The sequence below is a fragment of the Bos indicus genome, chromosome 11 (genome assembly GCF_029378745.1).
Source record: "Bos indicus isolate NIAB-ARS_2022 breed Sahiwal x Tharparkar chromosome 11, NIAB-ARS_B.indTharparkar_mat_pri_1.0, whole genome shotgun sequence".
In the NCBI taxonomy this organism is placed as follows: domain Eukaryota; kingdom Metazoa; phylum Chordata; class Mammalia; order Artiodactyla; family Bovidae; genus Bos; species Bos indicus.
The window spans coordinates 21,447,621-21,460,794 of NC_091770.1; the positions used below are offsets into that span (position 1 = coordinate 21,447,621).

The following is a 13,174-nucleotide window of genomic DNA, read 5'->3' on the forward strand; positions in this document are numbered from 1 at the left end:
AAGAGAGAGTATGCACTTAAACACCTGTAAGGTAGTAAGTGCCAAGTACCGTAACAGGGATGAAAACAAAATTTCACGGATATTCAAAGGAGGGAAGCAATACCATTCAGAAAAAGGAATCTCACAGATAGTCAGAATGTCTAGGATTTCACATTCTAGAGATAATGATACAGATAGGGAAAGAGGACACAAAGTTAGGAGGAAAAGCATAAGCTAAGTCCTACAGGCAGTAGACTTCCTTCCTTTCACAGAAGGAAGAAAGAGATGTTCAGTTCAATTAAACTGGTACATGGATTGAATGTATTATAGGTTTTATTTTCAGGGCCTTGAACAATGCATGATATTAAGCATCCATGTCTAACTTTATGAAAATGTATGTTAATTTATAAATTAATTTATATTTAAATTAAACAACAAATCTGTCCTCTAAAGCCAACATACAAAACCCTATTTAGCTCAAAGTAAAGTTGAAATATGAATTAATTCATTCCTTTAATTCATTCCTTTAACTGTTTTTTAAATTATTAAGAAAAATTTTTTTTGGTTATGCCTTGAGGCATGTGGGATCTTAGTTCCCCAACCAGGGATGGAACCCACACCCTCTGCACTGGAAGTACAGGGTCTTAACCACAGGACCACCAGGGAAGTCTCTAAAATTAATTTCTATTTTAAAAGTAAAATTAGAAAATTAGAGATGCCAAGGGAACATTTCATGCAAAGATGGGCACAATAACGGACAGAAACGGTATGGACCTAACAGAAGCAGAAGATATTAAGAAGAGGTGGTAAGAATACACAGAAGGACTATAAAAACAAGGTCTTAATGACCCAGATAACCATGATGGTGTGGTCATTCACCTAGAGCCAGATATCCTGGAGTGAAGTCAAGTGGGCCTTAGGAAGCATTATGACAAACAAAGCTAGTGGAGGTGAGGGAATTCCAGTTGAGCTATTCCAAATCCTAAAAGATGATGCTGTGAAAGTGCTGCACTCAGTATGCCAGCAAATTTGAACAACTCAGCAGTGGCCACAGGACTGGAAAAGGTCAGTTTTCTTTCTAATCCCAAAGAAGGGCAATGCCAAAGAATGTTCAAACTACCGCACAACTGAACTCATTAAACATGCTAGCAATATAATGCTAAAATATACTTCAAGCTAGGTTTCAACAGTACATAAACCAAGAACTTCCAGATGTACCAGCTGGATTTAGAAAAGGCAGAGGAACCAGAGATCAAATTGCCAACATCTACTAAATCATAGGAAAAGCAAGGGAATTCCAGAAAAACATCTACCCTGCTTCATTAACCACACTAAAGCCTTTGACTGTGTGGATCACAACAAACTGTGGAAAATTCTTAAAGAGATGGGACTACCTGACCACCTTATCTGCCTCCTACAGAGATTTCCATACAGAGAAATCTGTATGCAGGTCAAGAAGCAACAGTTAGAACTGGACATGGAACAACAGACTGGTTCAAAATTGGGAAAAGAGTAGGTCAAGGCTGTATATTGTCACCTTGCTTATTTAACTTATATTGAGAGTACATCAAGAGAAACGCTGGGCTGGAAGAAGCACAGGCTGGAATAAAGATTGCTGGGGGAAATATCAATAACCTCAGACATGCAGATGACACCACCCTTATGGCAGAAAGTGAAGAGGAACTCAAAAGCCTCTTGATGAAAGTGAAAGTGGAGAGTGAAAAAGTTGGCTTAAAGCTCAACATTCAGACAACGAAGATCATGGCATTCAGTCCCATCACTTCATGGGAAATAGATGGGGAAACAGTGGAAACAGTGTCAGACTTTATTTTTCTGGGCTCCCAAATCACTGAAGATGGTGATTGCAGCCATGAAATTAAAAGACGCTTACTCCTTGGAAGGAAAGTTATGCCCAACCTAGACAGCATATTAAAAAGCAGAGATATTACTTTGCCAACAAAAGTCCATCTAGTCAAGGCTATGGTTTTTCCAGTGGTCATGTATAGATGTGAGAGTTGGACTATAAAGAAAGCTGAGCACAGAATAATTGATGGTTTGAACTGTAGTGTTGGAGAAGACTCTTGAGAGTCCCTTGGACTGCAAGGAGATCCAACCAGTCCATTCTAAAGGAGATCAGTCCTGGATGTTCTTTGGAAGGACTGATGTTGAAGCTGAAACTCCAATACTTTGGCCACCTCATGGGAAGAGTTGACTCATTGGAAAAGACTCTGATGCTGGGAGGGATTGGGGGCAGGAGGACAAGGGGACGACAGAGGATGAGATGGTTGGACGGCATCACTGACTCGATGGACGTGGGTTTGGGTGGACTCTGGGAGTTGGTGATGGACAGGGAGGCCTGGCGTGCTGCGATTCATGGGGTCGCAAAGAGTCAGATACGACTGAGCGACTGAACTGAACTGAACTGAATCTTTTAAAAAATTTGATTTGCAAAATCTACATGTGTATGTATGAAATGATATTAATTCTTCATTTGGCAAAGATTCACCCAATTTGCCACTTCTTTTTTAGTTTTGTTTACATACTTTTTGTCAAAGGGACTCTCTAAAACTAATATGACATTATTTGGCAGTTGAAGTTGCATTTCTTCTTCTTTAAAAAATTTCTTGGTTTAGTTGAACTTTCTCAACTATGGCTGATTCATGTTGAAGTTTGACAGAAAATAACAAAATTCTATAAAGCAATTATCGTTCAATTGAAAAATAAATAAATTCACAAAGGAAAAAAAAACCATTGGCATTCTGATTAGATTTTTGTGCAATATATAAATCAGGAAGGAAGCCAAAATATAATAATGAATACTTCCATCCAGAAATATATGTTCATTTAAATAAAATCCTTTGTGTATCTCAGTTTTGTAATTGTTTTTAGGCAAAGTTTTAACATCTTTTGTATCTTTATTCCTAAACACTTTTATTGTTGACATTTGAATGGGATCCTTTTCCATTAGATTTTCTACAGTACTGATTGATACAAAAGCTATTACTTTTTGTGTACAGAATTTAGAGTGCTATACATACAAACATATATATGTACATATATATATATACACACATACACACAGATATATGTATATATATATATATGAAAACTGAATTCCATTTGTTTTAGTAACTCTAGGTAATTCTGTTAGACTACAATAATATCATGCAAATAATGGAAATTTTATCTTGTTTTCCGAAGTTTTAAATCCTATTTGTTTTTCTTAGTACATTATGCTGGCTAGAGTTCTCATGTTTTATTTCTCACTTTAATGATGGTTTCTCTAGTGCTTTATCATTGAATATAAAATTTGCAGTCAATTTGGAGAAGTTGTATGTCTGTATGTGTGTGTGTGTGTGTTTGTGTGTATAAAAAGTATTTTAGTTCTAGTTTGCTAAGGTTTTTTTTCCACCAAATAATCAGGAGAAGATGTTGAATTTATCAACTGACTTTCCAAATTTTATCAAACATGTATTTTTTCTCCTTTAACTTTAGTGAATTATATGAAAGAACTATGGTTCATTCCTTGAATTCGGACAATCTAACATATAACTTTGAATCACTCTGAAATACATATAGCTTTGAAATACATTGTAATTTGTATTTGCAGTAGATTTGTCTATTAAATACTATACATTATTCCTCTAAGTTAACATTACCTTTGGTTAATATTCATTTGCCCTTTGAGCACATCCTGAGATTGGAGAGAAAGAGCCAGCAGATGCAAACAGGCAGAAGGGGGCTCAGATCTGAAATTTGCCATCGTTAATCCCACACTTCAATATTCTTGCCTTTAGAACCCCATGAACAGTATGAAAAGGCAAAAAGATAGGACAATGAAAGATGAATTCCTAGGGCTGGTAGGTGCCCAATATGCTACTGGAGATCAGTGGAGAAATAATTTCAGAAAGAATGAAGAGATGGAGCCAAAGCAAAAGCAACACCCAGTTGTGGATGTGACTGGTGATGGAAGTAAAGTCTGATGCTATAAAGAGCAATATTGCATAGGAACCTGGAATGTTAGGTCCATGAATCAAGGCAAATTGGAAGTGGTCAAATAGGAGATGGCAAGAGTGAACATCGAGATTTTAGGAATCAGTGAACTCAAATGGACTGGAATGGGTGAATTTAACTCAGATGACCATTATATATACTACTGTGGGCAAGAATCTCTTAAAAGAAATGGAGTAGCCATCATAGTCATCAAAAGAGTCTGAAATGCAGTACTTGGATGCAATCTCAAAAATGACACAATGATCTCTGTTCGTTTCCAAAGCAAACCATTCACTATCACGGTAATCCAAGTCTATGCCCCAACCAGTAATGCTGAGGAAGCTGAAGTTGAACGGTTCTATGAAGACCTACAAGACCTTTTAGAACTAACACCCAAAAAAGGTGTCCTTTTCATTATAGGGGACTGGAATTCAAAAGTAGGAAGTCAAGAGCTACCTGGAGTAATAGGAAATTTGGCCTTGGAGTACAGAATGAAGCACGGCAAAGGCTAATTGAGTTTTGCCAAGAGAATGCAGTGGTCATAGCAAACACCCTCTCCCAATAACACAAGAGAAGACTCTACATCACCAGATGGTCAACACCGAAATCAGACTGATTATATTCTTTGCAGCCAAAGATGGAGAAGCTCTATACAGTCAGCAAAAACAAGACCGGGAGCTGACTGTGGCTCAGATCATGAATTTCTTATTGCCAAATTCAGACTTATATTGAAAAACATAGGGAAGCTTTTCATGAAGATGGCGCCGAAGGCGAAGAAGGAAGCCCCTGCTCCTCCTAAAGCTGAAGCCAAAGCAAAGGCTTTGAAGGCCAAGAAAGCAGTGTTGAAAGGTGTCCACAGCCACAAAAAAAAGAAGATCCAGACATTGCCCACCTTCTGGCAGCCCAAAACACTGTGGCTCAGGAGGCAGCCCAAATATCCTTGGAAGAGCGCCCCTAGGAGAAACAAACTTGACCACTATGCCATCATCAAATTCCCCCTCACCACCGAGTCAGCCATGAAGAAAATAGAAGACAACACACTGGTATTCATTGTGGATGTCAAGGCCAACAAGCACCAAATTAAACAGGCTGTGAAGAAGCTCTGTGACATTGACGTGGCTAAGGTCAATACTCTGATCAGGCCTGATGGAGAGAAGAAGGCATATGTTCGACTGGCTCCTGACTATGATGCTTTGGATGTTGCCAACAAAATTGGCATCATCTAAACTGAGTCCAGCTGGCTAATTCCAAATATAAAAGTTTTCACTATAAAAAAAAAAAAAAGAAAAGAAAAACATAGGGAAAACCACTCGACCATTCAGATATAACCTAAATGAAATCTCTTATGATTATACAGTGGAAGTGACAAATAGAGTCAAGAGATTAGATCTGATAGAGTGCCTGAAGAACTATGGATGGAGGTTTGTGACACTGTACAGGAGGCAGTAATCAAGACCATCCCCAAGAAAAAGAAATGCAAAAAAGCAAAATGGTTGTCTGAGGAGGCCTTACAAATAGCTGAGAAAAGAAGAGAAGTGAAAGGCAAAGGAGAAAAGGAAAGATATACCCATGTGAGTACAGAGTGCCAAAGAATAGCAAGGAGAGATAAAAATCACTCAGTGATCAATGCAAAGAAATAGAAGAAAACAATAGAATGGAAAAGACTAGAGATCTCTTCAAGAAAATTAGAGATACCAAGGGAATATTTCATGCAAAGATAGGCATAATAAAGGACAGAAATGGTATGGACCTAATAGATGCATAAGATATTAAGAAGAAGTGACAAGAATACACAGAAGAACTATACAAAAAAGGTCTTAATGACCCACATAATCACAATGGTGTGATCACTCACCTAGAGTTAGACATCCTGGGATGTGAAGTCAAGTGGGCCTTAGGAAGCATCACTATGAACAAAGCTAGTGGAGGCGATGGAATTCCAGCTGAGCTATTTCAAATCCTGAAAGATAATGCTGTGAAAGTGCTGCACTCAATATGCCAGCATATTTGGAAAACTCAGCAGTGGCCACAGGACTAGAAAAGGTCAGTTTTCACTCCAATCCCAAAGGAAGGCAATGCCAAAGAATGTTCAAACTACCGCACAATTGCATTCATCTCACACGCTAGTAAAGTAATGTTCAAAGTTCTCCAAGCCAGGCTTCAACAGTATGTGAACCATGAACTTCCAGCTGTTCAAGCTGGATTTAGAAAAGGCAGAGGAACCAGAAATTGCCAACATCTGTTGGATCATCAAAAAAGCAGGAGAGTTACAGAAAAACATCTACTTCTGCTTTATTGACTATGTCAAAGCCTTTGATTGTGTGGATCACAATAAACTGTGGAAAATTCTGAAAGAGATGGGAATACCAGACCACCTGACCTGCCTGCTGAGAAATCTGTATGCAGGTCAAGAAGCAATAGTTAGAACTGGACATGGAGCAACGGACTGGTTCAAAACCAGGAAAGGAGTACATCAAGGCTGTATATTGTCACCCTGCTTATTTAACTTATATGCAGAGGACACCATCAAAATGATGGGCTGGATAAAGCTCAACCTGGAATCAAGACTGCTGGGAGAAATATCAATAACCTCAGATATGCAGATGACACCACCCTAATGGCAGAAAGCGAAGAGGAACTAAAGAGCCTCTTGATGAAGGTGAAAGAAAAGAGTGAAAAACCCAACTTAAAACTCAACATTCAAAAAACTAAGATCATGGCATCTGGTCCCATCACTTCATGGGAAATAGATGGGGAAACAATGGAAACAGTGACAGACTTTATTTTGAGCTCCAAAATCACTGCAGATGGTGACTGTGGCCATGAAATTAAAAGACACTTGCTCCTTGGAAGAAAAGCTATGACCAACCTAGACAACAAATTAAAAAGCAGAGATATTACTTCACCAACAAAGATTCTGCCTAGTCAAAGCTATGGTTTTTCCAGTAGTCATGTATGGATGTGAAAGTTGGACTATAAAGAAAGCTGAGTGCCAAAGAATTGATACTTTTTAACTGTGGTGTTGGAGAAGACTCTTTAGAGTCCCTTGGACTGCAAGGAAATCCAACCAGTCAATCCTAAAGGAAATCAATCTTGATTATTCATTGGAAGAACTGATGCTGAAGCTGAAACTCCAATACTTTGGCCACCTGATGTGAAGAACTGACTCATTTGAAAAGACCCTGATGCTGGGAAAGATTGAGGGAGGGAGGAGAAGGGGATGATGGAGGATGAGATGGTCGGATGGCATCACTGGCTCAGTGAACATAAGCTTGAGTAAGCTTCCAGAGTTGATGATGGATAGGGAGGCCTGGTGTGCTGCAGTCCATGGGGTCGCAAAGAGTTGGACACGACTGAGCAACTGAACTGAACTAAACTGAATCCCACATGTAATGAACCTGGAACTAGCCAGCAGAACTTCAGTTTTCTAGATTACTTACCCGTTTGGGTTTCTTTCCAGCTCATTTAAAAGTGTGTGATCACAGTATTCAAAGACTAAATGCATTTTCCTCTTTCTCCTGAACACCTCAATGAGGTTCACAAGATTTGGATGTTTTAATTGCTGCAAAGGAATTGAAATACAAAAGTTGGTGATTCACTTCTTGTAATAGTTTCTCCCAGACCCCTTACAATTTTAAGAGCCAAAGGCTTTGCTCATCTTTCTCTGTGCATTTCTTGCCGAGAAATTATTATAGTTACTCAAAAGAGGAACTACTCTTAGTAAGTACCAAAGAATCTTAAAGCTGGAAGAAAGAATTTATCTAACATACCCCATAGTAAAGGGTAACTAAGCTGCTTGAATCTCTCTGGAGATAGCAAAGTACAACTTAAAATATAAGCACTAAAATTAAAAATGCTTTATGAATTTAGTGGAAATTCTAAGTATACAAGTTGTAAGATGATCTGAATATAGAATGGTAATGGAATTATTGAGTAAAAGACTATAAAAATCATCTATACCCATTTAGCTTATATACTGTCATAGATTTAATGTAAATGGCTGCATTGAAATCCGGCTTGGATTTTAGTGTTGTGCTCAGAAAGACTAGATCTCAACCCTCGAATCTGAAATAACTGCATATTCCAGGAATCCTTATGGTTAGTCTGTGTCTAAATTTATCACATTTTCAGCTCTCTTCTTTGATTTTCTTGTTCTGTCTTATGCTGAGATGTTTAATGAGTTAAATTCAATTCCCAGACTGAAGCATTTCACAAGGCTGCCTTTCACAAGCATTTCACAATGTCGCAAATCAAAGGAAAAACCCCGATTAAGTAAGATAATATCACTAAAGTAACTACATAATTTATCACCCAACCAGGGTAACGAGTATAAACCAGGACTGTCCCAGGCAAATCGGCAAACGTGGTCACTCTGCCTATAGGTAAGTGACTGTATAATTTCACACGTGAACTACCACACTTTTGAAAGAAAATGCTAGCCAGACAAAAAGGGATGCTAACCACATGGAACACTGGGACAGAAGCTATAAACCAGGACATCTCATCACTCCTACTTTTGAGTCATCTTCCTGTTGTTTTCCCACTACAGTAGACGAATTAACTTTCCAAACCCTAGACACCATTTACTCAGAAAGATATGCAGTATTTTGTATATTGTAGAAACTCAACAAATATTTTGCAGGCCCGGTAGAGAGGCTTAAAGTACCGTGACTTATACAGTATACTCTCTCTTATCTGTAAGCATGGCTTGATCAAAAAAAGAAAAAGAAAAGAAAAGAAAAGAAAACAAAAAACCAACCAACCAAAAAAAAAAAAAAAATAACCCAGAACAAAAAGTATCACCCTGTGACTATGTGCCTGCTGCTCAACAGTGTGGGGAAAGAGAACACATTACACATTAACTATACACCCGGGGCACCAGATCAATGTGTCTCCTATGTGCTCCACCAGCTAAAAGAGCAGAAAGGCAAACAGTGGACGGAACAGGTCACACAGGTGAGCCAGATGCTTCGTGCTGAGCCAAAACTGCAGACTGGGAGCTAAGAGTCTCTATCAAGAGTCAGGGATGCGCAGGTACTGCAGCTGGATGTGCTGGCAAGGTTTTCAGCTCTCTCTCTGAGTGGATTGGCAATTTATATCTTCTTTGCAAATCAAATGAACTTAGATCAGAAAACAGTGACTTGTGTAAAGAAAAACAGGTAGTGAGGAGGAAATCAAAGGAAATTTAAATAGTAGGAGTATGTGAGGAAAGTAAGGTAGGTTTATCACGGAAGGGATCTCTTCAGGGCGCAGGTGGGTGAAACATACCAGAGGCAGGAGAGACGCACCTTCAGAGAGCCATCGTGCTTAGTTCTCAGTGGTGTCCTTCTTTCTGCGACCCCATGGACTGTAGCCCGCCAGGCTCCTTTGTCCATGGGACTCTCCAGGCAAGAATACTGGACTGGGTAGCTATTCCCTTCTCCAGGGGATCTTCCCAACCCAGGGATCGAACCTGGGTCTCCTGCATTGCAGGCAGATTCTTTACCATCAGAGAGCCATCACTGGAGACCAAAGTGAGTTGGAATCTGGCTATTTTTTTTACCTTCAAGTGCACCCTTAAATTGGACACTTGTAACCCAGGAGGTGCTACCTGAGCATTAACTGTACTTGAAGGGTTGGTGGGAGTGGGTGCATAAAAAGCTTTCCTATTAGAAAACCACCCACTGCCAGGTTCAGACACACCCAGTTCATCTGTGATGAGCTGTGTGTCTGATCAGCACTCTCTGCTGGCCACGAAGTTAACAGGGAACTGTTTTTAAAATCATGATGGATGTGCTCTTGAAAACTCCGTGCATATCAAGTCATATTTTAAACAAAATGCCAAAACTTTTTAGTTGAGGAAACCTGCTACAAATGTTTTTAAAGGGAAGGGAGTTTTATCTCCTTTTAAAAACTAGATTTCTGGGGTTTTCCTGTAAACAGGTGACATATGCCAAAAAGCCAAGGTGAGCTGTGTGTTCCTGAGGAAATCACACTTTTGTTACTCAAAGTGTGGTCCACAGACAAGCAGCATCTGTGCCATCAGGGAGTTTGTTAGAAACACGGAATCTCAGGCTGACCCCAGACCTAGACTTAGAATCTGCATTCCAACAAGGTCCTCAGGGCATCCCGGTGCACTGCCTTTTGTCTCAGTTTCCTCCCTATGTCGCATGAGAAGCATCTCTAAGCTCTCTTACGGCTCTAAACTTGTAAGATTTTTTAGGATAGGAAAAAATTTGCATAGAAAACTTGTGAATCTTCCATATTAAATCCTATGTTGTTTTAAAGCCTTTAAAAACAATGTAAAGGCTTTGTGTAAAGTGTGTATACATAGCTGGGGGTGATGGTCAATGTGTCTTAAGAACCAGTGAGCTCAGGCGGGCCCAAACCAGATCGATGACTACAGGCACTCTGATGCAGCCCTGTGGGTCCCTCTGTACCACAAAAAGCCCTTTTGGTTGCTGGTTTATGGGGAGAAGGACTTGGCTGGGGGTTGGGAGGAAAGGCCAGGGCTGAAGGGGAGGATAAACACTGGGGATGAGGGGACTTAAGACACTGAATATTTACCAACCAGAATGAGTTTTTAACAATCAAAATTTGAACAGTCTATGGCTGTACTCATAATATCACTTAAAGATCAGAGTGGCCAAAGCCCAAAGTGATGATCTATTTACAGAGTTGCTGATACAGAGGAATTTAAGTCCAACAGAAAAAAAAAAAGATCACTTTAAAATTCTTTGTAATTTTCCAGTACTGTGATATTATAGATGTACAGAGGAAGTTAACCTACCTTTAACATGCGTATTTCTCTTAGAGCTATTTTCTTAACGACAGGATCATCTTCGGATTCCACAAATTTTTTAATAGCTACCACTTGTCCCGAGGTTTTGTTTCTGCATTTGAATACAACCCCATAAGACCCCTCCCCAATCTTAGCTAATTTTTCATACTTCTCCATTGGTGTTGAAGTGATTTAAATTTCTGTACTGATTGACTTGCAGCGCAGTGTTGCACCTGGAAAATAAGATGGCTTGGCTTAATCACTTTACCAAGGATAGGGCTCTCACAGTTTACCACCTAAAATTAATTTGCCCTGGATGCCAAAGGTTTATTTCCATTTAACCTTAAATATACTAAAAAATATCTGGAGATTGTTTTGTTAATTCAGTAAGTCCTATGTAGTTATTCCAACTACTGCAAAGATTCCACATATACTTCTTATCATGGGTTTGTGTGTACTTCAGTTGAGCTAAAAGAATTTGTGGAAAGGAATATTATCCAATCTATTGTTGTCATTATCCTCAATAAAATGTTTAAAATATGATGCTGTAAAACCCAGCTGAAGGAACACTGCACACTCTGGTGTATGGTGTTTTCTGGTCCTATTCCAGGTTAATACTGCTGGCTACGAAGTGGGAACAGGGCATGGTATGGATACAAAGTGCTCTACTGCCACCTGGTGGACAGAAGAGAGACGGCTGCTGAACAAAGCGGTCATTAAAAACACTAACAAAATCTTTCTAGAGTATCGTTTCTGACCCCTGCTGCTGCTGCTGCTGCTGCTGCTGCGTCGCTTCAGTCGTGTCCGACTCTGTGCGACCCCACAGATGGCAGCCCACCAGGCTCCCCCATCTCTGGGATTCTCCAGGCAAGAACACTGGAGTGGGTTGCCATTTCCTTCTCCAATGCACGAAAGTGCCCCTAGGGTTTACATGTATGGAGGAATGGATCCTTAAATTCTTAGATCCTAAGGAAAATAATAAAAAGCACAAAAAATTAAGGCAGCTCTAATTCTTCATGAATGCTTTCATATCCATAGAGACTTCTATGATAATACTATTTTTGATTTTTCTGTCTTGCATCATACATCCATCAATTTTGTGGTAACTGGTTGACACGCTAAGTAACACATGAAGCCAACACAATTAGACATATACATCTAGCAATGAAAGATACACAAATTCTAAATAGTCTCAAAAATCCCACCCCAGAATCTTGATGATATAATCTCACAGTAATAGTTAGCAATTAAACAACATTGTTCCAATGAAATTACAGATCATCTGCACAAATTTTTATGAAGTAGGTGTTATTTGTATTCAATTATACAGATGAGAAAGCAGGCACAGTAAAGGAAGCATGGACTGAGAACTCAGGCAGTAGGGTTCCAGAGACCACAATTTGACTCACAACACTACACTGCCTTTTGGTGAATTCAAAAGAACGCGCAATTTGAAGAACAGCTTTATCCAGGTATTCAGATTAATAAAATGTCAAGTGAAAGAGCCAATCACTTTAAAAACTTCTCATGTTTCAAATGAGGACAGTTTTTTTTTTTTTACTTCACCATTATTGTCTTTTCCATCTAAAGAGTATCTCAGTGGAGAAAGAAATCATCTACTCTTGCTTGCAACCATAAAAATACACAACTGGGAAACGTATTTAAGAGGTAAAGGAGTACTACCTTTTAAAAATTTGTGCTTTTACAAATGCCATTTCTTTGTTGTTGTTTTTTGATTTTATTTTCTCCTATAAAAGGAAGAAAACTTAAGCACACACTCAAGTAACACATGGAAAATCCATCACAGGTTATAGCCTGAAAACTCTGTTAATTACACTGTATTTAAAAATAGGAATTATTGAGACTTTCCTTGTGGTCCAGTAGCTAAGATTTCACGCTCCCAATGCAGGGAGCTTGGGTTCAATCCTTGTTCAGGGAACTAGATTCCACATGCTGCAACTAAGAGTTTGCATGCCACAGCTAAAGATCCTGCAGGCTGTAACTAAAAAAAATCCCGCATGCTTCAGCAAAGATCGAAGATTCCATGTGCTGCAACTAAGACTGAGCACAGCCAAATAAATAATCAATAAAACAAATATAAAAAATTTTAATATAGATATTATTATCTTAAAGGCATTTAGGTATAGGCATGCATACATTTGTCTTTCTGTAGCCAAGTAAAGGGCTTCCCCGGTGATTCAGTAGTAAAGAATCTGCTTGCAATGCAGGAGACATGGGTTCGATCCCTGAGTTGGCAGATCCCCCGGAGAGTGAAATGGCAACCCAGTCCAGAATTCTTGCCTGGAGAATCCCATGGACAGAGAAGCCTGGTGGGCTATAGTCCATGAGGTCGCAAGAGTCAGACATGACTTAGCAACTAAACTACCACCACCAGCCAAGTAAAGGGTGATCGGGAGGAGGACAGGAGAAATGGCACTTGCT

The 13,174-nt window shown here is 39.3% G+C and overlaps 1 protein-coding gene and 1 pseudogene across 3 annotated transcripts in view; one reads left to right on the forward strand and one right to left on the reverse strand.

Moving 5' to 3' along the window:
- Positions 1 to 13,174, reverse strand: part of CDKL4 (cyclin dependent kinase like 4) — a 62,791-nt gene that overhangs the window by 37,555 nt on the left and 12,062 nt on the right. For 2 of the 3 annotated variants that reach the window (XM_019970038.2, XM_070798538.1), the window contains exons 2-3: positions 10,742 to 10,965; positions 7,413 to 7,534 (exon numbers count right to left, since the gene is read on the reverse strand). In XM_019970038.2, the coding sequence (XP_019825597.1) occupies positions 7,413 to 7,534; positions 10,742 to 10,909 (290 nt within the window). In that variant the 5' untranslated portion in view covers positions 10,910 to 10,965. The remainder of the gene's footprint in view (positions 1 to 7,412; positions 7,535 to 10,741; positions 10,966 to 13,174) is intronic. The other variant, XM_070798539.1, reaches the window with a different exon arrangement.
- LOC109566007 (large ribosomal subunit protein uL23 pseudogene) lies at positions 4,724 to 5,267 on the forward strand (annotated as a pseudogene).